The sequence below is a fragment of the Mobula birostris genome, chromosome 3 (assembly GCF_030028105.1).
Source record: "Mobula birostris isolate sMobBir1 chromosome 3, sMobBir1.hap1, whole genome shotgun sequence".
NCBI lineage: Eukaryota > Metazoa > Chordata > Chondrichthyes > Myliobatiformes > Myliobatidae > Mobula > Mobula birostris.
Window position 1 is genome coordinate 80,979,649 of NC_092372.1, and position 26,224 is coordinate 81,005,872.

General features: G+C 42.4%; 2 protein-coding genes across 2 annotated transcripts in view; one reads left to right on the forward strand and one right to left on the reverse strand.

The window, feature by feature from the left end:
• The window catches only part of LOC140195133 (phosphatidylinositol 4-kinase type 2-beta-like), a 52,724-nt gene extending 34,987 nt beyond the window's left edge, over window positions 1–17,737 (reverse strand). The window contains exon 1 of the mRNA XM_072252949.1: window positions 17,036–17,737. Within this exon, the coding sequence (XP_072109050.1) occupies window positions 17,036–17,722 (687 nt within the window). The 5' untranslated portion in view covers window positions 17,723–17,737. The remainder of the gene's footprint in view (window positions 1–17,035) is intronic.
• Window positions 17,369–26,224, forward strand: part of sepsecs (Sep (O-phosphoserine) tRNA:Sec (selenocysteine) tRNA synthase) — a 94,774-nt gene continuing 85,918 nt past the window's right edge. Inside the window, exon 1 of the mRNA XM_072252944.1 lies at window positions 17,369–17,917. Within this exon, the coding sequence (XP_072109045.1) occupies window positions 17,740–17,917 (178 nt within the window). The 5' untranslated portion in view covers window positions 17,369–17,739. The remainder of the gene's footprint in view (window positions 17,918–26,224) is intronic.

A 26,224-nucleotide genomic window follows, 5' to 3' on the forward strand; every position in this document is an offset into this window, starting at 1 on the left:
CAACGACTCAGGGTCAATCCTGACCTTGGATGCTGTATGTATGGAGTATGTACGGAGTTTGTACATCTTCACTGCCACCATGTGGATTTCTTCTGGGTCTTCCAGTTCACTTTCATGTCCCAAAGACACCTAGACTGGTAAGTTAACTGCTCACTGCTAACTTCACCAAGTGGTGAGTGAGAGTGACTGGGGGAATTGATAAAATGTGGAGAGAACATAAAAGGATTAACACAGGATTACTGTAAGTGAGTGGTTGATGGTGGGCCGATGTGCCTAATTTCCATGTTGTATTCATGAGCTTTCAATAATTGAAAGATTAAGTTCACCAGTAGATAAGGTGCCAGATTTAGATGTACATCAACATAGGTCTAAAAGACTGATATAGAGAATCATAAATAGTGAAGCATGGCTGCAGTGTAATTTGAAAATAACTGTTAATTCTTTGGAAAAAAATCAAGGTATTGTTTAAGCCAAAGCTAACATAAATCAGCTAGCGTGACAGCTGAACAAGATTTGATGAGATTAAGACACAATTAAGTTCTAAATAGTTTCATGGAGTACAAAATGCAAAAGGGCATCTAAACTTTGAATCCATCTCAAGTAGTTTTAAGATTAACTATATCTACACACCAGTAGTACCTTTTACACTCTTACAAGATGTCCTCTCAAGAATTTAACCATTTTTATTGGATTTATACGATTGCATCAAATTCTGACATTTCATGATACACAAGTCCTCCTTTGCACAATGACTGCGACTTATTAATATTTTTGTCTTGCACTGTACTGCTGCCACATAACAAATTTCACATATCAGTGATAATAAATAAGATTTTGATTCACTCAGTATTCCCTCCTGACACCAATATTCTTTAACATGTTTTATTTACTTAGAGATATAGCACAGCAACAGACCCATCTGGCCTACAAGCCTGTGTTACTTAATTACACCCATGTGACCAATTAACCTATTAACACTTACATCTTTCGAATATAAAAGAAAACCAGAGCACCCAGTTAATGGCTAATATCTGGGGACATAGTTTTAAAGTGCTTGGAGGTATATACAAAAGGGATGTCAGGGGTAAGTTTTTGCACGCAGAGTGGTTGGTGCGTGGAATGCACTGCCAGCAGTGGTACAGGCAAATATAATAGGGTCTTTTAAGACTCTTAGATAGGTACATGGAGCTTAGAAAAATAGAGGGCAATGCGCTAGGGAAATTCTAGGCAGTTTCTAGAATAGGTTACATAGTCAGCACAACTTTGTGGGGCAAAGGGACCGTAGATTTCTACGTTCTATGTTCACCCGGAGGAAACCCTCCCTGGCAGTGAGAATGTACAAACTCTTTATAGACAGTAGTGATAATTGAATACAGGTTACTGGCACTGTCATGGTGCCAGCCCCAAGTTTCTTCAATGACTGTCAGGTACACTGCCTTTCATAGTTTAGTAGGCAGCCATGAGAAACCCCTGGAGATTTCCTGATTGCAGGAGGTGTAATTAGATCATGAGGATAGGGGGACGGAAAATAAACAATGCTGGAGTTCAAAGTGAATTTATTATCAAAGTCATGTACATGCACCTCACCATATAAAACTCTGAAATTCATTTTCTTGTGGCATACACAGTAAATCTAAGAAACAACAGAATTGTGAAAGAGCACATCCAACAGGATGGATAAACAACCAATGTGTAAAGACAAACTGTGCAAATACAAAAGAGAAAAATAAGAATAACAAATAAAAACGCAATAGATATCAAGAACATGAGATGAAGAATCCTTGAAAGTGAGTCCATAGGTTGTGCGAACAATTCAGTTATGGGGCAAGTGAAGTTGAGTGAAGTTATCCCCTCTGGCTCAAGAGCCTAATGGGCTGGGGGGTAGTGAAGCTAGAGCTAGTGAAGAAAACAGTAAGAGTAGAGTGCATAAAAGTAATAGCTGTTCGAGTTAGTTGCTGAGATAAAGAGCAAACAACTCATGTGCTTATCTAAATGTCTCTTAAATGCAGTGGTTGTATCCAACTCCACTATCTTCTCTGTCAGCAATTTCTAGGGATCCAATCTCCTCTCCAAGCCAGAAATGCTAGCTTATGAAATTACTAAATTCAATGTCAAATCCCCAAGCACTGTCATATGCCTGGTTAGTAGATAAGATCTAGTTCCTCAAGATAGTATAACAAATATACAGAACTGCTCCTACTACCCTGCATGCATCCCAATACAAGTAGATTGTTGGGCTACAAAAGGAACATTTATACAAGGCAGGTCAAATAATGCTAATGGTTTGGTAGCACTCACAACACGCTGGAGGAACTCAGCAGGTCGGGCAGCATCCGTGGAAAAGATCGGTCGACGTTTCGGGCCGGAACCCTTCGTCAGGCCCAAAGGATTCCAGCCCGAAACGTCAATCGATCTTTTCCACGGATGCTGCCCGACCTGCTGAGTTCCTCCAGCATGTTGTGAGTGTTGCTTTGACCCCAGCATCTGCAGATTATTTTGTGTTAATGGTTTGGTAGTTTTCACATAGCAGCAGTGTGACAGAACTTCTGGACTGCATATGCAATCATTTATCAATCTGAATTATGTCCTCTCTGAGATAACATTTCTTATCATCTTATACTGTCTTATACAACTTGATCTCGAAGTATGAAACTCATCATAATCTGGCTATTCTGTTGTGATAACATAGCTTTAGAGTCCTGGTTGCTCAATACAGAAATGGATTGTTCAGCTCATTATATCCATGCAACTTTGTTCACATAGGTCCAGATACCTTTAAGCCTTGCCTACTTATGCGTTTATCTGGGGCTACATCCACACTATGCCGGATAATTTTGAAAGCACTGGTTTCGAGTAAAAACGATAGGCGTCTACACTAAGCGTTTTTCAAAATATCTCCGTCCACATTAGATGGATATTTAGGCGAATCTCCTCCTACTGGGCATGCACAGGACATACAGAAAACAAGTGAAGAGGAAACAGTATACTTGGTGTGCATTTGTCCAGCTACAGAGTAGAAAAAACTTCAAAGGAATTGCTCTTGGCTCTCGTGCAGGAGGACTTAAAACTAAAAAAAACAAATACTGGAGTGTACGGAGGCAACCAACAGGGAGTTCACGGACAGTATGACCCAGCTGACGACGAACACTGAAAAACTAACTAACTCTGTTGCATTAATAAAGCACCTTGTTAAATGTATAAAACGTCTGCATCAGTGGTTTCTTGTATTTCCATACAATGTTACATTTGGCTGTTACACATCTATTGTCAGAGAAGTACTTGCATAATAGGTGAACCACCTTCATAGAAGCAAGGACAAAAAACAGGGTATAGTTATTTATTCAGTAAGCTGTGGGTCAAAGTACTTGGTGAGTACATTTCTAACCCTTCTGGCTTCAGTCTTGTCCGTCTGTTCTGAAATTGTTAGGTGGTGGCGTTCAAGAGAACAACGAACATCTGTTCCGGCGTGTCATGACAGCATTTTTAAATAGTCAAAAAAGCTCACTTTACAATTTAACTCTCACGCCGTTCATACCGACTGCGGGTTATAACAGCTGTCCGGCAGTGCTTGCACAGTACCAAGCAGAAGCAGAAAAAGCATTGTTGTTGTGGTGTTGTCATGACAGCGTTTTTAAATCTCTCCGGTTACCCCGTACACACAACGGATATTAGGCGTTTTCAGATTTATTCACTCTGGAGATCGTTTCTGAAAATCTCCGTTTTCGGGGGATGAAAACGCCGTTTCAGTGTGGACAGTAGGTCAAAACGAAGAGAAAAAGCTTCGTTTTCAAAATTATCCGGCATAGTGTGGATGTACCCTAAATGTCTCTTAAATGCAGTAGTTATATCCAACTCCACTATCTTCTCTGGCAGCAGTTTCTAGATATCCAATCACCTCTCACAACCCTTTTAAAACTCCTTTCTCTTACTTTAAACCTATGCCCTTTTGTTTTGATACCCCTACCATAAGAAAGGGGAGGTGGGGTAGAGATTATGTCTCCAGCAAAGGAGCTCCTTCCCTCCACGAGCCTGCAGGTCACCCTTGGGCAAGGTGTAGCACTTGCATAACCCCATGATCAGTGTCACATGAATCTTTGGGAGCAAGTTGTGAATGGTTATATGAGCAGCTGGTGCATATCAAAAGTCCTGGTTATGCAACCGATGCCAGGCAGACAATCTCTGAAGAGCATTTATAATGGCTGGGGTCACCCATCTCATAAAACACTGCCCAGAAAACAGCAATAGCAAATCACTTCTGCAGAAAAATTTGCCAAGAGCATTCATGGTCATTGACTATGATAGCCCACATCATGCAACACAGCACATAATGACGATGACCATAGGGAAAAGATTCAAATTATCTACCCAATCTATGATTCCGATAATCTTATGTACTTCCAGAAGGGCACTCTTCAACCGTCTTCACTCCAGGGAAAACAACAGTTTATCCAATCTATCCCCATAATTGAAGTCATGTAATCCAGGCAACATCCTGGTGAATCTCCTCTGAAATCTCTAGCACACCCACAGCCTTCCTATAGAGTGCTGAACAGATCTGCATACAATACTTCAGGAGTACGTTAAGCAGTGTTTTGTAAAGATAAAATTTTTCCCAACTTCATATTCTTTACTCCAGTCTCTAAAGGCAGGCATGTCCTATCATCACCCTATTTATGTGTGTTGCCACTTCCAGAGAACAATGGAATGCAACACAAAAGTTTCTAGTTCATTAATATTCCTTTACACCCAGCCTTTAATGTATATGCCTCACCCCTATTTGATTGCCAAAAAGCAACATCTCACACTTGTCAGGATTAAGCTCCAATTGCCACAGTCAAACCAACCTTCCAACTACCCATATCCAGTTTGTGCTTTGGTCACCCTTCCATGATATCAACATGAATTTTCATGTAATCTGCAAACCAACAAATCATACCTCTGAAATTCACATCCAAGTCATTAATATTTTTCACAAGGAAGGATGTGTGCACTTGTGTGGCTGTCAGACACTGCACTTGCTTGGAGTGAACAGTTTTTAAGTGGTGTCAGTTGCATGTGTTTTTGATCGGGGGGGGTTGTGATTTTTGTTGCGGGTCATTGGTGAGAAGTAGGCAGTAGGACAATTCGGAACTGTTTTGCTCGTTGTGGTTTTAGGCATTCAGGCTTGGGGATGCCAGAGAGGACCGGGACTGAAAATGAAATTGCTTCACTACTTTAAGGTTCAGAACTGTGAAGAATTTGAGGGTATAGACAATTATATTGAATTTATAATGAAAATAAAGATTTGGAGGATGCAACTGTTGATAGCAGTGTATTAACAACAAACTGTCTCACTGATTTTGGTCACTTACCGTCAGTCAAATGAATGCATACTCTGGATGAATTCCTTCGTCGATAACTACATTGGCTTATAGTTAATTGGGACCATTGCATTTAGACCCAATTAAGTGGTTGTCCAAATTAGGCCAAGTTTCATGGAAATAGTTAAAAATATATTTAAAAAAGGACAAACTTCCATTTAAGTAACAAATTATGCACTTAAGTGAAATAAAGAACAAATTAGAACACCACCCAGAGTTGGAATAGCAGAATAGCTAGAATGAATATGTGGCTTGAGCGGTGGTGCAGGAGGGAGGGTTTCAGATTCTTGGGGCATTGGAACCGCTTCTGGGGGAGGTGGGATCAGTACCGTCTGGATGGTCTACATCTGGGCAGGGCTGTGATCAATGTCCTAGGGAGATTGTTTGCTAGTGCTGTTGGGGAGGTTTTAAACTAATATGGCTGGGGGATGGGAGCTCACACAGAAAAGAGAGGGAAGTGATGCAGAGACTAAAGCTAGAGTTAGTGAAGAAAAAAGTAAGAGTAGAGTGCATAAAAGAAGCAAAAATCGCATAGATCACTAGATTCTAAAAGGACAATGAGTATAAATAAGGGCACTTTATCTAAATGCCCGTAGTATTAGAAACAAGATTAGTGAACTTGTGGCACAGATCAGTACCAAGGCATATGACTTAGAGGCCATTACAGAAATCTGGTTGCAAAGTGGAGGTGACTGGGAATTAAATATCCAAGGGTATCAGGTAATATGGAAAGATAGGCAGAAAGGCAAAGGAGATGGGGTGATGCTCTTAATTAAGGATGAGATCAGGGCGATTGTGAGAGACGATACAAGATCCACGGAGCAGAATGTTGAGTCTGCCTGGGTGGAGATTAAGAATAGTAAAGGGGGTAAAAACAATCATTGGTGGGTGCTGTCTATAGGCCACCTAATAAAAATATTGCAGTGGCAGAGGCAATTAACCAAGAAATAACTGAGGCTTGTAAGAATAGAACGGCAGTTGACATGGGGGATTTTAACTTCCACATAGGTTGGGTGAATCAGGTTGGTCAAGGAAGTCTTGAGGAGGACTTCATACAATGCATCCGTGATGGCTTCCTTGAACAGCATGTTAGTGAACCTACAAGGGAAAATGCCATTTTAGATCCAGTCCTGTGCAATGATACAAGTAAGATTAACGATCTTGTAGTCAGGGATCCTCTTCGCAAGAGTGTTCACAGTATGACTGAATTTCACATCCAGATAGAGGATGAAATAGTTAGATATAAAACTAGTGTGTTATGCTTGAACAAGGGAGACTACAACAGGATGAGGGAGGAATTGGCTTATGTGGATTGGGAGCACAGGCTATTTGGTAGGACAGTTGAGGAACAGTGGAATACTTTCAAAGAGATTTTTCACAGTACTCAACAAAAGTATATTCCAGTCAAAAGTAAGGACAGTAAGTGTGGCAAGAGCCAGCCTTGGATAACTAAGGAAATATAACATCATATCAAATTGAAAGCTCATGTGTACAAAGTCGCAAAGAGTAGTGAGAGACTGGAGGATTGGGAAAACTTCAAAAATTAACAAAGAACAACTAAAGAAGAAATAAGGAAAGGGAAGATAGAGTATGAAAGTAAATTAGCACAAAATATAAAAACAGCAGAAGTTTTTATAAATATATAAAGCGGAAGAGGGAGGCTAAAGTCAACGTAGATCCTTTGGAAGGCGAGAAGGGGAAATTGATATTGGGTGATAAGGAAATGGCTGAGGCATTGAACGACTATTTCATGTCCATCTTCACGGTGGAGGACACGTCTAATATGCCAACGAATGATGATAAGGACGAAATGGGTGGTGAGGACCTCGATAAAATCACTGTCACTAGAGATGGCGATGAGCAACACCCTGGCGAAGCTACTGACCCAGCTGGAGACCACCGCGCCAGAACTGCTTCTTAAACTCCGGACCGCACCTGGACCTGACCAACGATGCCCACCACGTTCCCGGAGACCCGCGGTCTGCTACCATGCCGGAGCGCTTGGAAATACGGCCCATTCTGACCAGCACCTCTCCGGAGCAGACGACCACACAGAAGTGACAGCGGAGACCTCAAGGTGCCGCAGACGCTTCCCCGGAGCGACCACCGTAAAGCCCCATTGGTGGCCATCCACAGCTGCCAGAAGTGAGGCCTCCGCCGCCAACCTCGGAAATCGAGCCTGAGGCTCGGCTGGATCAGAAGCCTTCGCAACCGTGACTCGGCTTAAGGACTTGTTTCAACCAGGAGCCCTGTCCTCCGGGATTAAGTGTCGGCTTCGGGGCCCAACCCAATCGACAGCCCGGGCCCCCAGCAGCTGGAAGTGGCAGCGGAGCCTCCCCCATTACTCGGCCCAACCTGGAGCGCACAACGCGACCTGCCGATCAATTCCCGCAGGACGCGTCCACCAACCTCAAAGAGCTGACAACAACACACTGCATCGATGGAAACCTGGAAAGATGCACTACTTACCGAGGAAGTGTGGGAAAAGAGCTGGGCTGCTGGTCAGATTGAAGCTGAGGGGCTTCAGGGTCCCTATGCCCACCATCCTACTAGCTAATGTGCAAGCCATAAAGAACAAGGTGGATGATCTTAAAGGGAGACTCACCTACTGCAGGGAGATGCAGAACTGCTGTGTATTCTGTTTCACCGAGACCTGGCTCTCCCCTGCCACCCCCAATTGTGCCATCTGACCGGAGGGATTTTTGATCCAACGGATGGACTGCACGCTGTCGGAGCAGTGCTGCCAGGATAATCAAGGACATGACCCACCCAGCCAACACACTTTTCGTCCCTCTTCCCTCCGAGAATCACTACCGTACTTTCCATTTTTCTATTTATGATTTATAATTTAAATTTTTAATATTTACTAATTTTTACTATTTTTAATATTTAATATTTGTAATTCAGGGAGTGAGTGGGAAGCACAGAATCAAATATCGCTGTGATGATTGTACGTTCTAGTACCAATTGTTTGGCAACAATAAAGTATAAAGTATAAGTATAAGCAAACTACAGGGCCTAAAGGTAGATAGGTCTCCTGGTCCTGATGTCCAGGGTGCTGAAGGAATTGGGGGAGGGTTGTAGTAAATGCATTGGTAATCCTTTATCAAAATTCTCTAGACTCTGGGCAGGTCCTGGCAGATTGAAAGACAGCAAATGTCACACCACTTTTTAAAAAAGGATGTAGGCAAAAGACAGGCAGCTACAGGTCAGTTAGCCTGTAGTTGTAGTCAGAAAAATGCTTGAAACTGTCTTTAAGGAAGAAATAGCAAAACATTTAGAAAGGAGTGGTTCCATTAGACAGACGCAGCATGGATTCAGAAAGGGAAGGTCCTGTTTGACAAACTTACTGGAGTTCTTTGAGGATATTATGAGTGCAGTGGATAAAGGAGAACAGGTGGATGTCGTATACTTGGATTTCCAGAAGGCGTTCGATAAAGTGCCACACAAGAGACTTATAAATAAGATACAGATGCATGGAGTTGGCGGAAGTGTATTGGCATGGATAGTGGATTGGTTAACTGATAGAAGGCAGAGAGTTGGTATAAATGGGTGGTTCTCTGATTGGCAGGGGTCTTGGCTTGCAGGTACAACAGGCTATTAAGGCAAACGGAATGTTGGCTTTCATTGCTGGGGGAATTGAGTTCAAGTGCAAGGAGGTCATGCTGCAACTATACAGGGTACTGGTGAGGCTGCACCTGGAGTACTGTGCCCAGTTCTGGTCCCCATATTTATGGAAGGATATACTACCTTTGGAGGCAGTACAGAGGAGGCTCACCAGGTCGATTGCAGAGATGAACGGGTTAACCTATGAGAGATTGAGTCACCTGAGACTATACTCTCTGGAATTCAGAAGAGTGAGAGGGGATCTTATAGAAATACACAAAACTTTGAAAGTGGAAGATAATATAGAAGTAAGAAAGTTGTTTCCATTGGTAGGTGAGACCAGAACTGGGGGATATTGCCTCAAGATTCAGGATGAAGATGAGAAGAAATTGTTTTCCCTAGAGAGTGGTGGATCTGTGGAACACTCTGCCTAGGGAAGCAGTTGAGGCTTCTTCACTAAATATATTTATGTTACAGTTAGATAGCTTTTTACATAGTAGGGGAATTAAGGGTTATGGGAAAAGGCAGGTAGATGGAGCTGAGTTTATGGACATCAGCCATGATCTTATTGAATGGTGGGCTGGATGGCCTACTCCTGCTCCTATTTCTTATGTTCTTATGATGACAGGAAACCTGTGCAGCAGAGTTTTTAAGGTGGAAAAGCCGTTGCACTGGCAAAGTTCCACTTTCTCGTCCTTAAGTCCAGGTTGAGTGGTACGAATTATCATCACAACTGTGGTCTTCATTGGTTGCCGTGGATGACCCTGACTACTTCTGTGCCTTGTCATGCCCTTTGCTCTCCATAGCTCTTCCTGGCTCTTGGATCTCACTGTTGATCTCATCCGTCCAGTCCTTCACATGCTCAGACAGGCATATCCCTATCTCACCGGGGTATGAAACCCACTGGCAACCATCTGCTGATTATGCTGCCTGTTGAAGTGGTGTACCGGGGTATGTCTGCTGTCACAGGCAAACAGCTACTTGGAGCCACAGCTGAGTGTCTGGTGGAGACCAAGGGTAATATTCAAGACGATAATCAGTACCTTAAAATTCTAAATAGTGCCTAGCTTGTTGAAGTAGTGAACTTGTTTAATTTTTTCTCCCGGTGGTTTCTGGCATCTCCAGCCCTAGATGCTTGAAACCACAGTGGATGGGGCAGCTCTTAATTGTCTTGCTGCATCTGTCTCGCTGGCTATTGGTGGCATAGGTCACTGCTTTTTGAACACCAACACACACAAATGATGCTGTTTGGATAATGCTTACTGTAGGTACGGTGTGGTGTCTGGTAGCCAAGCAGACTGACTTCGTTGGAGGGTATTTGGCAGCGGTCTCCTGTCCCAGGTGAGCAGCGTAGTGTCCCAGGGAGAATCCCACCTATTTTCTTGATTGGTTTTTGTTTTGTTCTTTTAATTATTCCAAATAAGCAGCTTTGCTGATGGTCCAGTTAACTGGAATCCACTGTATTAGGAACTAATGTACAATTTTATTGTACTGTAGTAGTATTGGTAGTGTTCTAATTTGTTCTGTATTACATTTAAGTCCAAAATTTGTTACTCAGTTAAACAGTTTGTCTTTCTTCATGAACTATTGTCATGAAACCAGCTAATTGTGGCAGCTGCTTAATTAGAGGTGTATAAGATGATGAGAGGCATTGATTGTGTGGATAATCAGAGGCTTTTTCCCAGGGCTGAAATGACTAACACAAGGCACATTTTTAAGGTGTTTGGAAGTAGGTACAGAGGAAATGTCAGGGGCAAGTTTGTTTGTTTGTGTTGTTTTTCTTTAAAACAAAAACAGAGTCGTGAGTGCATGGAATGGGCTGCCGGCAACGGTGGTGGAGGATACAATAGGGTCTTAAGAGATTCCTGGATAGGTACATGGAGCTTAGAAAAATAGAGGGCTATGGGTAACCCTAGGTGATTTCTAAAGTAAGTACATGTTCGGCACAGCATTGTGGACCGTAGGGCCTGTACTGTGCTCTAGATTTTCTATGTTAAGAGTCCTAGCACTAGTCCTGATAACTTACAACTGAAAACAGAAAAGCAAAACATCACTACCCCTTTGCCTCCTATCACCAAGTCAATTCTGGATGCAATTAAGCATCATTCCATCACTACCCTTTGCCTCCCCCTCACCAAGTCAATTCTAGATGGAATCTATATGCTTTAAACTTCTGGACAAGCCTACCATGTGGGACCTTGTCAAGTAATTTACTGGCCTACACAGAACAACTATACCTCTACAATCAGGACTTCAATCTTCTATTCTATCAAATACAAATTGATTCAAAACCCAAACACATTCAAAATTAAATATTCAGCAATATGTAAACAAGTTTGCAAACTCTGACTGTTAATCAAATTTATTGTCAATCGCACTCACTCAGTGATATTGATGCCAGTGATCACTTATCTAGATTTTGAGAGAAAATTAGTATTTTTATTACAAAAGGAAAAAAAAACTTCAAGCATATATATCTTGGAAGTAGCTACAGAAAAACATAAAAACTCAAACATAGCTGAAAATAGATGTTAATCATTCAAGAGCTTACAAGCCAGTTTTGTGTTCATGTGGCACAGAATTCTTCAGCATGTTTACTCCAGTGGGGATAATTTCTTGTAACATGGCCCTTTTAATTGCTAAGTGCAAAAAGTAGTAGTAATTATAATGTCAATCTACAATTCTCAGATAATTACCCAAGCAATAAAATGAGTAATAACTTTAACAAACCAATAATAACAAAATCACAATGTTTACAGCATGGATAGAGATGCTTACACTCATCCCAACAAGATGCACATCAGCCAGGAGCTGACTGAGTGCACGTTTTGCAATTTACCGTATCGCATCCACTGTTGACAAACGAGTAGGTCCCTACCCTAGCAAGGGAATGGTAAGATGCCGGTGTTTGGGCTGTCCAATCAGGGGTAATTTGTTATATTGCCAATTTTGAGGGCTGTTAATTTGTAATATCGCCAAACTTGTGTGCTGTCCTTACACAGCTGGAGAAGAGGATGCTTATGTGAAAATGCTGTTCTTGGACTACAGTTCAGCATTCAACACCATAATTTCTTCCGGGCTCGACAAGAAGCCCAGAGACCTCGGCCTTCACCCTGCCTTGTACAGCTGGATCCTGGCTTTCCTGTCAGATCGCAGCAGGTGGTAAGAGTGGGCTCTCTCACTTCTGCCCCTCAGGGCTGTGTCCTAGGGCCTACCCCTTTACTCTATACCCAGGACCACATCACCCACAGCTCCAATCAGCTAATTAAATTTGCTGATGACACTACACTGGCCTAATCTTAAATAATAATGAGGCTGTCTTCATTGAGGAAGTCATCACCCTGACACAGTGGTTGTCAAGAAAACAACCTCTCCCTCAATGTTGCAAAATCAAAAAGGAGCTGGTTGTGGATTACAGGAGGAATGGAGACGGATAACCCCTTTAGGCATCAATGGATCTGGGGTTGAAAGGGTGAATAGCTTTAAGTTCCTCGGAATAAACATCGCCAAGGATCTCATGTGCTCTGTATTACCGATTGGTGAAAAAGGCACAACAGCGTCTCTTTCACCTCAGGCAGTTGAAGAAGTTTGGTATGGCCCCCATATTCCAAGAACTTACTACAGGGGCACAATTGAGAGCATCCTGACTGGCTGCATCACTGCCTGGTATGGGAACTGTACTTCCCTCAATCGCAGGACTCTGCAGAGAGTGGTGCGGACAGCCCAGCGCATCTGTAGATGTGAGCTTCCCACTATACAGGACTTCTAAAAAGACAGGTGTGTAAAAAGGGCCTAGAGGATTATAAAATACTATAATTGCACATTTAGACAGAGACATAACAAAGATTTTTACTTATGTATATGAAGGCTGTAAGTAATAAAGTCAATTCAATTTATGCAAGAGCTTTTCCTACTACCCAACCCACATTCCAGTCTTGCAATTCTTTCCTCTCAGATACTTCAAATCAAATCGTTTAACTATCAAACCATACATGGATACAGCCGAATGAGACAGTGTTCCTTAGGGAACAAGGTGCAAAAACATACCCACACATTCAAAATAACAAGAAAGAAAAACACTTCTTCAGTTCCTCTTTGATCATTACATTTCAAAATACCACCACCACAAATTTGCTACATAAAAAGTATCACATTTCTTTCATTTTTTTAAAAAAACAATTACCTTTATGCCATGCGCCCTTTACCAGTGGGAGCAGTCCCTCTCTATCACTGAACTATTTTGAATACAGACATCATCCCTTGCAATTTGGTCCAAAAGAAACTGCTCAAGCTATTCTTAACTGAAATCCCTCACAATTATTTTGGCAAATCTCTTCTCCATTCTCTCCAAAGCCTTTATACCTTTCCTAGCCCATGACACATAGTTCTCAAGATATGGACCAGTGCTTTATTGTGGTTCATCAAGACTTCATTGCTCACGTACTTCCTGGCTCTTCATAAACAAGGATCCCATGTGCTTATGTATTTACTGTTTCAACCTGCCAGGGTACTTACAAAAATAAAAAAAATCAATCAGATCTGCATGTTTGTGCTCCTTTTAGAATTGTCCCTTTTGTACTGATTGTTGATAAGTGTCTAACAAATACGTTACCATTCTGCAACACAATAATAAATTCGTATTAAAATGTACATAAAAAGTTCTTGTCCAAATTCAAGAATGCAATCAGAAATGTGAATGCACTTGAAACAAAAACAGAAAATGCTGCATAAACTTGGGCAGTCAAGTAGTATAAGTGGAAGGTGAAACCAGCCATCAGTTGAAGGACCCTTCCTCATAACTTCCTCAAAGGAGTGGAGTGTCAGTTTTCAAAGAGGAGTTGCACGATAAAAGACTATATGGAAACTGGATTTATTGTAAAAGTAATTTGCTGAAGCTAAAGTGGTCCAAAATTTCATTTTGCTAAGTTCATAAACAGAATAATTTTCTGAAGCAAATTAGCAGAATTCAAGTACAATGCAAATTTCAGGTCAAATAATTGTTCTATTTTGGTCTTTCATTTCCGATGCTGAAAACAGGAAACACTCCATTTTAATATGGGGCACGCAACTCAAGTTCACTTCCTGAGGATAAAGAGGAAAAAAAAACACAGGCCTGCTTTAACATTTTAGTTTTGATGCTACCATACAGAGAGGAGTTAGAAACCACACTGCAAGAAATGCAATTGTGACCGAAATATAAAGCAGATCCTAAGAAACAAAGTGAATGCATTACCTATATCAGTCAAATCCCTCATCCACCTCTACAAGGTATATGATTCAAAGTGTTACAGAAAGCAACAATACCCTAATCATGAAAAAAAATTTATTCACTCCCATAATTGATATAAACTCTTGCAGTACAAAATTCATCATTAACTGCTCATATCAGATTATGAACTTAAATGAAATAAAAGAGTTTTAATGTTAAGGGAAAATGTGTACATTGTGGATATCTTTGAACAAATATTCCAAGTTAGTATCTTCATTTCAAGGGAATTTAAAATACTGAAGACATTCTAGAACTGCAATACTTCAAAAAGCAACAATGCAAGTGACCTACGAATTTATTTTCTTTCATATTTGCCAAGGGAGAAAAAAATTAGCATGGAAACCACAGGCAACTCCCACTTCTGAATAGTACCATTGCTTATGCCTCCTTTAACAACTAGATTGCATCTCACCTAATACAATTATATTCTCAAAATGTAATAGCCTTGCTAAGGGTTTAATGTAGCTGAGAGCCGGGGGAGAAAACCAAAATTGCAAAGTTTTCTATATCCATTTCAAGATGAACCAAAGACCTTTATTAACAAATCAGGTACTTTTGAAGTACAGTACTGTACAAAAGTCTTAGGCACATATACATGAAGCGAGGGTGTCCGAGACTTTTGCATAGTACAGCAGTAATTTTATGTCCTGCACTGCTGCCTCAGAATCAAATTCATAGTATATATGAGTGATTTAAATCCAGACTTGAGGTTGATACTCATGCCCTCTAAAATAGCCAAGTCAATTAGTTATTCTATTTCAGATACACTGAAACAAGGGATAACGTCAGATTGATGACTTGACATCAGGCACTGAATTTGGATAGGGCAAAGTTATTTTCATTCCAGTTGGCCCTGCAAAGTCCTTTCACAAGCTTCTATTATCACAGAGCAGTCGAGGAACAGCTTGGCAACAGCATATCATAAACACATGAGATTATACAGATGTTGGAAATCCAAAGTAACTCACACAAAATGTTGGAGGAATTCAGCAGGTCTGCATCTATGGAGGGGAATAAACAATCGTCGTTTTGGGCCAAGACCTTTCATCAGGACTTTTCTGAACCCTGATGAAGGGTCTCAGCCTGAAAAGTCAACTGTTTATTCCTCTCCATAGACACTGTCTGATCTGCTAAGTTCCCCCAGCATTTTGTGGTGTCACTTTGTCTACAGCATGCCCGACTGATCAATTTCTAGGTATGATTCATCCTACCAGAGGTGGTGCACAGCTGGCAATAGTCCTGGGAATCTTCAACAGGACTTCAGACATCACCAAGATGAGGATGTTTATTGATCACAATAGATTTGCAACTAGTCAGCCAATGAGCCAGTTGAGGCCTGTGTGGAACAACAATACTATTCATCAGTTCATGCCTAAATGTTAACTAACATCTGCACCTCAGAGATCATCTAATAATAACCAAATCATGACATTCGATAGTATTATTGATGCCAAGTTCCTGACCATCGCATCTGGGTTTGGGGTAGGCTGTCATCATTTTGCAGTAGCTCACGTGGACAAGCCACAAACATAGTGGTTTTAGAGGTGAGAGGCTGTGGCTCACCTCTTGACACCACCAAATCCTTTCACCATCTATGAGACACTTCAGGAGTGGCAAAATACTCTCCACTAATCTGGTGATTGCAATTCTAACACAACCAGTAACACTTGACTGGAACTGCTATCCATCCAGCAGCATAAAGTAACTGCGGTGGTAGGCATCTACAAAAACATGCAAGTTACTTCAATAGCACTTGCCAAACCATAAGGTCTACGACCAAAAACAAGGTTAGCAGGCACATGGGTAGATCAGCATCCCTGTAACCCCCTCCAAATCACACACCAGTCTGACTTTTAAAATATATTGCCATTCTTTCATTGTCTTCAACTCAGTCACAGAACACCTCACTCAATAACATTGTGGGAGCACTCAATAGGGCAGCAGTTCATAACAATGGCCACCACCTTTTCTATGAACAATGGAAACAACAGGAATTCTGCAGATGCTGGAAATTCAAGCAACACACATCAAAGTTGCTGGTGAACGCAGCAGGCCAGGCAGCATCTCTAGGAAGAGGTACAGTCGACGTTTCAGGCCGAGACAGGAGGGAAAGGGATGGAGCCAAGAGCTGGACAGGTGACTGGCAAAAGGGATATGAGAGGATCATGGGACAGGAGGTCCGGGGAGAAAGACAAGGGGGGGGGGACCCAGAGGATGGGCAAGGGGTATAGTCAGAGGGAGAAAAAGGAGAGAGAGAGAAAGGATGAACAATGGTCTTGCCGACAATATCCAGATCCCCAAAACGATGAATTAAGAATTACAGCTACAAACAAGTTTTTCCATCACAAATTTGAGATTAGCTTTATTGTTTGTAGAACACACTTGCAGCCAAACTCCCGTGATCTCAATAAGGAAGTGGAAAACAGTATTTTGTAGCTCAGATTCAAAGGTGACATTCGACAAATTCAGCAGATTGCAGATTCTCTAAAGTCACCAGCAGAGCACGAATTAAAACTCCTCGGCTTAACTGGTCTATGAATTTTGCAAAAGTGCAAACCAGGAAGGTTAATGCAAAAGGAAGAACAACGCAAAGCGTAAATAAACACGGTGAGAAGGTCTATCCAGGCGGGCTATCTAAACGAACCTGGAGAAGCAACTCGTTACATTAATCAGAACCAGCCTCCACTTATCAGTCAGTCTCAAACCTCGTTTTGCCAACTGTACAAAGTACCTGAAACTCATACATAGATCACAGTTCGGGCAGCAGAACCAGGGTCGCCCGCCCCGGAAATCCACTCACCCCCTTAGCGTCTTTGACGAAATAGCTACCGCTCGACCCTTGAGAGATGCGCTGCGGGTAAACGCCACTCTCGATGGCCTGCTCGGCTCGCAGTACGATGTCGGCGAACTCCGGGTCGTCAGGGAAGTGGTTGAGCTCGGGGCCGGGGCTCAGCGGCTGGTCGTCGAGGGGACCCGGGCAACTCAGCAGCGGCTCCTTCTCCGGGCATAGTAGCAGCAATGGAGAGGACCGCGAATCGCCGTGCTCGGACTCACCAGCCCCCTCACCCTCCCGGTGGGGCAGGAAGCGCACCGCTCCCCCTGGGTTGGCGGCAGCCCGGCCGAAACGGAGTGCCGTCGGTCCCGTCGCCGGCTCGACCCACACCAGCGCCGACACAGCATCGTCGCCGGCGCCGAGCTCCAGGTCGGAGGCCGCGTCCCTGCCGCCCTCCGCCACACGCTGGAGCACCGCCGGCTCGCAGCTCAGCGTGAGCTCGTCCATTCGCCTCCGTGATGCAACTGAGGGGCGGAGCGAAACATATCCCCCGCGGCCTCGCTCGCTCTCACCTGCGACCGGACTCCGAACTCGCGTCAAACGGCCCAACCCTGCCAACTGCTGTGCATGCGCAACACCTGCTTTCCCCCACCGGTGGGCAAGGGCTACGCGCGGGTTGGAGCAAGAACCTGAACGGGTGACATAATATCTCATATAGTGATGTCACAGTGATGTTCTTCCCTCCCCCCCCCGGGTGGGGGAAGGGACAGTGGTCACATGATAACTTCAAACTCAGCCCAGCTTCCCAAAGCTTGGTCAGCGTGGCTAAATGCACCATTGTGTGGCAAAGTGCTGGAATGGGCAGCCAGGTGCGTTGCCCCCTTCGACTGTGTACGCGGCAGATGCGAGGTACTTTCCATCCTGTTGTATTTACGTGGTGCATGATTAGTCTATCCAACAATAACTCTGTATCAATCGCCTGAGATTTTTCCCGGTCACCTGCAATTTAAAGCCGAGGCGATGTTCCCGAAGCTCCGTATATAAACCTCCTGAAAGTGGAGGAATAATTTTGATGGCTACCTTTCTGTATAGATGTGAGGAGGCCCTGGGTATGTAAACAGTATATTTTGTGATTCCATCTCTCCCCTATGGAATACTTTATCCAAAACATCTTTGATCACAGATCAGTTTTTCATGCTTCAAAATCAATTCATCTTGTTCCTTCTGTTGGTCCATCCCTTCTCCTTCTAGTTCTATCTATCATCTACTCACCTCTATCCCACTTTCTCATACTTCTATGTACCCATCTTTCTTGCGCCCTTTCCGTCCTGATGCCGGGTTTTGAACATAAATGTTTACTTACACCTTTTGACTACAGATGCTACTTGACCTGGTGAGTTTTTCTATCTTTCTGTTTTTGTTCCCAATTTCTGAAGGTCTTTACAAAATATAATCACAGCCTGCAGGAAAAGGAGGCAATGGATCTATTGGATAGTTTTCCTGGAAGAATGTCATGGTCATTTGGCAGAATGCCTTTCAAACAAGTACCAAGAACTTGCTACTAAAACAGTGGAAAAGGCCAAATCTGTGATGTACATTCAGAAGACCACTCACACTGCAGACTGTCATCATTACAGTTTCACTGGCGATATTTCCTTTTGCCATTTGGCCCACTGAGTCCATGCAGGTTCTCGGAATCAATCCCATTCCACCACTTACTTCCTGGAGAAAGCCCACATAATGACAGAGAGAATGTGCAAACACCACAAAGACAGTCATGCTTGAACCAAGATATCTGGAGCTGTGCTTCAGCTGCACAATCGGTTGCACTGCTTCACTACCCAAGAAGGATCATTGTTTAGTACCCTCTTACCATTGCACAAAAAATTAGTTGAAATCTGTATAAAAGCTCTATGGACTATTTGCCTTTAAGATTGTTAATGAATAACAACTCATGGCATGCCTATGTTAGGTAACAGAAATTACAGGATGTTATGAAAATATTGACTTGAATGTTCTGTATTAACCTTTTGAATACAAAGGATCTTGAATAAAAGGGGATTAACTACACTCAACTTCACTTCCCCCACACATGGAAATGCTCCCACAGCCAATGATCTCACTTACAAGTACTCTTTACCTCATTATGTCATGGTCTCATTATTTATTGCTATTATTTATATTTGCATTTGCAGTTTGTTGTATTCTGCACTCTGGTTGATCTTTCATTGATGCTGTTGTGGTTACTTTGCTACAGATTTGCTGAGTGTGCCCACACTGGCTTTGGAGGCAGTGCAGAGGAGGTTCACCAGGTTGATTCCAGAGATGAGGGGATTAGGGTTGCTTGTGACTGTACTCGCTGGAATTCAGAAGAATGAGAGGGGATCTTATAGAAACATATAAAATTATGAAAGGGATAGATAGGACAGGGGCAGGAAAGTTGTTTCCACTGGTAGGTGAGGCTAGAACTAGAGGACATAACCTCAAAACTCAGGGGAGTAGATTTAGGACAGAGATGAGGAGGAACTGCTTTTCCCAGAGATTGGTGAATCTGTGGAATTCTCTGCCCAATGAAGTAGTGGAGGATACCTCAGTAAATATATTGAAGACAAGGTTGGATAGATTTTTGAATTGTAGGGGAATTGAGGGTTATGAGGAAAAGGCAGGTAGGTGGAGATGAGTCCATGGCCAAATTAGCCATGATCTTATTGAATGGCAGAGCAGGCTCGATGGGCCAGCTGACCTACTCCTGCTCTTATTTCTTATGTTCTTATGTTACAAGAAGATTAATCTCAGGGTAATATATTGTGACATATATGTTCTTTGATAATAAAATTTATTTTGAACTTTTTGAACTTCGTTCTTTTTGTGAATACAGAATACCTCCTAGCCTACTGTATATTGTGATGATCTTGTTTTTATTTCAGATTTAGAGCTTTGTCAGGTTAGTTTTGATGTTCAGATTCAATAGACATTTGATTTGTGTTATATCGATTGAGATTTGGTAACTATTAAATCATGGAACAAAGAACAACACAAGCTAGTAGAGATACTTTGGACCATGATGTGTTGACCTTGTAACCAACTCCAATATCAATCTAACCCTTCCTTTGCACATCACCCTCCAAAGTTCAAAGTAAATTTATTGTCAAAGTGCATTCATGTCACCATGTACAACCCTGGAATTCAATTTCTTGCAGTAAGTACAATAAATACAAGAAATACAATGAAAGACCACCCCCAATAGGACGGACAACAATGTGCAAAAGACAACAAACTATGCAAATACAAAACAAAAGAAAACACAAAAGAATAATAAATAAAATAAGAAATGAGTTGTAGGCTTCTTGAAAGTGGTAGTCCACAGGTTGTGGGACCAGTTCACTGATGGGGTGAGTGAAGTCATCCCCTCTGGATCAAGAACCTGATGGTTGTGGGGTTCCCATTCTCACATCCTTTACTATCTTAGCATTATTGTCCCCTTTACCTCCTGGCTCTGAATCTTGTGGTCTGGGCCTTGAGACTCCTGTACCTGGTGGCGGTAGCGAGAAGAGAGCATGACCTGGATGGTGGGGGTCCTTGATGATGGATGCTGCTTTCCTGCAACAGCGCTCTGTATAGATGTGCTCAATGGTAGGGAGGGCTTTATCCATGATGGACTGGGCAGCCAGCAGGGTGAGTATCAGTGCATTAGGGATGCAGATCAGAAAGGGCAGCAAATGCAGCACTCGAAGTGTTGCACTTTCACAGATTGTTGGGTATGATGTTGTGGCCATCATTGAACTGTGGCTGAAGGATAGTAATAGTTGGAAGCTGAATGTCCAAGGTTACATTTTGTATCGGAGTGATAGGAAGGTCAGCAGAGGGGCTGTCATGGCTCTGCTAGTAAAGAATGGCATCAAATCAGTAAAAAGATGTGACGTAGGATCACAAGATGTTGAGTCCTTGTGGGTTGAGTTAAGAAACTGTAAGGCTCAAAGGACCCTGATGACAATTATATACATGCCTCCCAATAGCAGCTGGGATATGGAAAACAGATTATAACAGGAAATAGAAAAGACATGTCAAAAGGGCAATGTTGTGATAGTCATTGGAGATTTCAACATGCAGGTTAATTGGGAAAATCAGGTTGGTAATGGATCTCAAGAGAGTGAGTTTGCTAAATGCCTATGAAATGGCTTTTTAGAGCAGTTGATCATTGAGCCTACTAGGGAGTCAGCTATACTGGATTGGGTGTTATGTAATGAACCACAGGTAATTAGGGAGCTTAAGATAAAAGAACCCTTAGGAGGCAGTGATTGCAATATGATACAGTTCAACTTGAAATTTGATAGGGAGAAGGAAAGTCACGTAGCAGTATTTCAGCGGAGTAAGGAATTTACAGTGGTATAAGGGAGGAGTTGGCCAAAGTAAATTGGAAGTAGATGCAGGCAAGGATGACAGCAGAGCAACAATGGCGTAGTTTCTGGGAAAATTGAGGAAAGTGCAGGATAGATGTATTCCAAAAACAAAGAAGTACTCATATGGCAAAATAATACAACCATGGCTGACAAGGGTAATGTAGGAGCAAAAGAGAGGGCATACAACAAAGCAAAAATTAATGGGAAGACACAGGATTGGGAAGCTTTTAAAACCCCACCGGGAACAACTGAAAGAATCATTAGGAGGGAAAAGATGAAATATGAAAGCAAGCTAGCAAACAATATCAAAGTGGATAGTAAAAACTTTTTCATGTATGTAAAAAATAAGAAAGATGAGTGTGGATATTGGACCTCTAGAAAATGAGAGTGGAGAAATAATATCGGGGGACAAGGAAATGGCAGATGAACTAAATGAGTATTTTGCATCAGTCTTCGCTGTGGAAAATACTCACAGTGCGCCAGATGTTGAAGGGTGCGAGGGAAGAGAAGTGAGTGCAGTTACTATTACAAGGGAGAAGATGATCAAAAAGCTGAAGGAACTAAGGGTACATAAGTCATCCAAACCAGATGAATGGCATCCTAGGGTTCTGAAAGAGGGAGCAGTACAGGTTGTGGAGGCACTAGTAATGATCTTTCAACAATCTGACATAGTGCCAGAGGACTGGAAAATTGCAAATGTCACTCAACTCATTAAGAAGGGAGAAAGGCAACAGAAAGGAAATCATAGACCAGTAAGCCTGACCTCAGTGGTTGGGAAAATGTTGGAGTCAATTGTTAAGGATGAGGTGATAAAATACTTGGTGACACAGGATACGATAGGACAAAATCGGCATGGTTTCCTCAAGAGAAAATCTTGCCTGACAAACCTATTAGAATTCTTTGAGATTACAAGCAGGATAGATAAAGGGATGCAGTGGATGCTTTATATTTGAACTTTCTGAAGGCCTTTGACAAGGTGCCACACATGAGGCTACTTACCAAGTTAAGAGCCCATGGTATTACAGGAAAGTTACTGGCTTGGTGAGAACATTGGCTGATTGGTAGGAGGCAGAGTGTGGGAATAAAAGGATCCTTTTCTGGCTGGCTGTCGTGACTAGTGGTGTTCTTCAGTGTTGGGACCACTTCTTTTTATGCTGTTTATCAATGATTTAGATGATGGAATAGATGGCTTTGTTGCCAAGTTTGCAGATGATATGAAGGTTGGTGGAGGGGCAGGTAGTGTTGAAGAAATAGGTAAGCTGCAAAAGGACTTAGACAGATTAAGAGAATGAGCAAGAGAGTGGCAAATGAAATACAATGGTGGAAAATGCATGGTCATGCACTTTGGTAGTAGAAATAAATGTGCTATTTCTCCTATTTTCTAAATGGGGCGAAAATCCAAAACTCTGAGATGCAAAGGGTCTTGGGAGTCCTTGTGCAAAACACCCTAAAGGTTAACTTGCAGGTAGAGTCAGTGGTGAGGAAGGCAAATGCAATATTAGCATTCATTTCAAGAGGTCTAGAATACAAGAGCAAGGGTGTGATGCCGAGGCTTTATAAGGCACTGGTGAGGCCTCAGCTTGAGTATTGTGAACAGTTTTGGGCTCATCTAAGAAGAGATCTGCTGGCATTAGAGAGAGTTCAGAGGACATTCACAAGGATGATTCCAGGAATGAAAGGGTTATCATGCAAGGAATGTTTGATAGCTCTGGGTCTGTACTTGCTGGAATTTAGAAAGATGAGGTGAAGATCTCATTGAAATCTTTCGAACGTTGAAAGGCCTAGACAGAGTAGATGTGGAAAGGATGTTTCCCAAGATGGGAGAGTTTAGGACAAGAGGACATACCTCAGGATGGAGGGGCACCCTTTCAAAACAGAGATGCGAAGTAATTTCTTTAACCAAAGTATGATGAATTTGTGGAATTTGTTGCCACATGCAACTGTGGCGGCCGGGTCATTGGCAGAGCTTGATAAGTTCTTGATAGACATAACATCAAAGGTTAAGGGGAGAAGGCTGGGGAGTAGGGCTGAGGAGGGGAATAAAGGATCAGCCATGATTAAATGGTGGAGTAGACTTTATGGGCCAAATGGCCTAATTCAAGTCAAGTCAGGTCGCTTTTTATTGTCATTTCGACCACAAACTGCTGGTACAGTACACAATAAAAATGAAACAACATTCCTCCAGGACCGTGGTGCTACATGAAACAACACAAAACTACATGAGACGATGTGAGACAACTCAAGGCTACACTAGACTACAGACCTACACAGGACTACATAAAGTGCACAATACAGTGCAGGGCAATACAATAATTAACTAATAAATAATTAATAAACAAGACAATAGGCACAGTAGAGGCCAATTTCAATATAATAATAAGTTATGTAGATGTCAGTCTAGACTCTGGGTATTGAGGAGTCTGATGGCTTGGGAGAAGAAACATGTTGCACAGTCTGGTCGTGAGAGCCCGAATGCTTTGATACCTTTTGCTAGATGGCAGGAGGAAGAAGAGTTTGTATGAGGGGTCCATAGGGTCCTTCACAATACTGTTAGCTTTGCGGGTGCAGCATGTGGTGTAAATGTCTGTAATGGCGGGAAGAGAGACCGTGATGATCTTCTCAGCTGACCTCACTATCCACTGCAGAGTCTTGTGATCTGAGACAGTTCAATTCCTGAACCAGGCAGTAATGCAGCTGCTCAGGATGCTCTCAATACATCCTCTGTAGAATGTGATGAGGATGGGGGGTGGGAGATAGACTTTTCGCAGCCTTCACAAAAGTAGACACGCTGCTGGGCTTTCTTGACTATGGAGCTGGTGTTGAGGGACCAGGTCAGATTCTCCGCTAGGTGAACACCAAGAAATTTGGTGCTGTTAATGATTTCAATGGAGGAGCCGTCAATGTTCAGTAGAGAGTGGTCGCTCCATGCCCTCCTGAAGTCAACAACGATCTCTTTTGTTTTGTTCACATTCAGAGATGGGTTACTGGCTCTGCACCAGTCTGTTAGCTGCTGCACCTCCTCTCTGTATGCTGACTCATTGTTCTTGCTGATGAGACCCACCACGGTCATGTCATTGGCGAACTTGATAATGTGATTCGAGCTGTGTATTGCTGCGTAGTCGTGGGTCAGCAGAGTGAACAGCAGTAGACTGAGCATACAACCCTGGGGGGGGGGGGAGCCCATGGTCAGTGTGATGGTGTTGGAGATGCTGCTCCCGATCCGGACTGACTGATGTCTCCCAGTCAGGAAGTCTAGGATCCAGTTGCAGAAGGAGGTGTTCAGGCCCAGAAGTTTCAGCTTTCCAATTAGGTGCCGAGGAATGATTCTGCTCCTTTGTCTTATGGTATCCACTAAATGGCTGTCTCTGTTTTTCTTTCATCCATTTGCCTATCTAAGAGTCTCTTAAATTTCCTTAATATAGCTGCCTTTACCACCATTCCTAGCCATGTGTAAAAAATCTCCCTCTGACATTGCCCCTATACTTTCCTCTAATCGCCTTATAAATTATGTCCTCTCATATCAACTATTACTGCCTTAGGAAAACACACTGCTGTCCACTCTATGTCTCTTATTATCTTATACACTTCTACAAAGTCACCTCTCATCTTTCCTCACTGCAAAGAGAAAAGCCCTAGCTTGCACAACCTATCCTCATAAGACATGCTCTTTAATGCAGGCGACTTCCTGGTAAGTCTCCTCTACACCATCTCTAAAGGTTCAATATCATTCTTATAATGAGGTGGTTAGAACTGACCACAGTACTTCAAGTGTGGTCAAAACAGTTTTTATTGAAGTGCAGCATTACCTTTAAGTTCTTGAATTCAATCCCGTGACTAGTGAGGGTTTTACACCACCATATGTCTTCTTAACCAACTTATCAACTTGCACGGCAACTTAGAGGAATCTATGGATGTAGACCTCAAGATTCCTCCCTTCCATCACACTGCTAAGAATTCTGCATTAACCTTGTTCTCTGCCTTCATGTTCAACCTTCCGAAGTGTATCACTTCACACTTCTCAGTTTGAACTCCATTTGCCACTTCTCAGCTCAATTCTGGATTCTATTAATGTTTTAATGTAACCTACAACAACCGTCTACACTATTCATAACACCAACAACCTTAGTGTTATCTGCAAACTTACTAAACCCCTCCCTTCAATCTCCTCATCTAAGTCATTTATAAACATCACAAAGAGTAGGGGTCCTGGAACAGATCCTGCAAAACACTACTGTTCACAGAATTTCAAGAATATACTCCATCTACCTTCTGTGGGTGAGCCAGTTCCGAAACCACAGAAATTTTTTCTTTTTTCCCATGCCTCCTGATTTCTGAATGTGTCTACCATTGGGAAATCTTTTTGAGTACCTTATTAAGATCTATATTCACTACTCTACCTTCATTAATTTGTTTTGTCACTTTCTCGACAGTATCAATTAGGCATGTCCTGCTCCTCACAATGCCAATTCCTTATCAGAGTATGCTTCTCCAAATGCTTGTAGATACTGTTTCTAAGAATTCTCTCCAATAGCTTGGCTACCACTGAAGTAAAACTTGCTGGTATATAATTCCCAAGATGATCCCTATTACCCTTGAACAAGGAGTAGCATTTGCTACCCTCCAGTATTCTGGTATGACTGTGGTTAGTGAAAATGCAAAGATCATTGCCAAAGGCACAACAATATCTTCACTCATTTCTTGTAGTAAACTGGGATACATACCGTCTGGTCCTACAGACTTAACTAACCTAATATTGCTAAAAAGTTAACCTTGACATGTTCCAGCCTGTTCTATGCTGACCTCACAATCAAGGTCC